We start from the raw sequence: 534 nt of genomic DNA on the forward strand, positions 1-534 counted from the left end.
ATAAATAGTTTCAAGTGAATTAAACAATTGAACGAGAGTAGTAAGCCGAATTCCTTATTGGCCGAAGGACTAAATCACCTTCAAGTCGCCGGATATATTCGCACCTGCCAGGATGCCCGTGGCTGCTGGGAAAAAAATGGCCAACACTGAAAAGAAATTGTGTTCCACCCCCTCGCTGTATCTGTAATCCGGTGAAAAGTTCTCCTCCAGCAAATTAGCTGCAAACACAAAACAGACAATCCCATAGTTATTTGTTTTTTAAAATCAGTGTATTTGTGCAGTTTTCTCAATAAATACCATTATATCCTATGAATCCTTTAGCCCTTTCCTCGTCGTCCTTAGGTCCAATGAAAGTGCCGATGACAAAATCAGCAATGGCCAATAGTAAAATGACTAACAAACCAATTTGCGCTTTCGCTTCCCATTCCAATCCGATCATAACGATCAGCAATAACAAAACTATTGTGATGCAGCCTGTAAATACAAAGCAACGATGAAGAATTGCTTGAAGGAAGCAGTAAAACGTTTTATATT

General features: G+C 39.3%; 1 protein-coding gene across 1 annotated transcript; it reads right to left on the reverse strand.

The window, feature by feature from the left end:
* Positions 1 to 39: 39 nt before the first annotated feature.
* Positions 40 to 494, reverse strand: LOC108631967 (bumetanide-sensitive sodium-(potassium)-chloride cotransporter-like). The gene is made up of 2 exons (XM_018036240.2): positions 298 to 494; positions 40 to 218 (listed from the first exon to the last, which is right to left on the reverse strand). Exons 1-2 carry the CDS (start codon positions 437 to 439, stop codon positions 70 to 72), a joined length of 291 nt encoding a protein of 96 aa, XP_017891729.2. The 5' UTR covers positions 440 to 494; the 3' UTR covers positions 40 to 69.
* Positions 495 to 534: the final 40 nt, after the last annotated feature.

This window comes from Ceratina calcarata, unplaced genomic scaffold, assembly GCF_001652005.2.
Source record: "Ceratina calcarata isolate Rehan_Ccalc_2016 unplaced genomic scaffold, ASM165200v1 scaffold9840, whole genome shotgun sequence".
Lineage (NCBI taxonomy): Eukaryota > Metazoa > Arthropoda > Insecta > Hymenoptera > Apidae > Ceratina > Ceratina calcarata.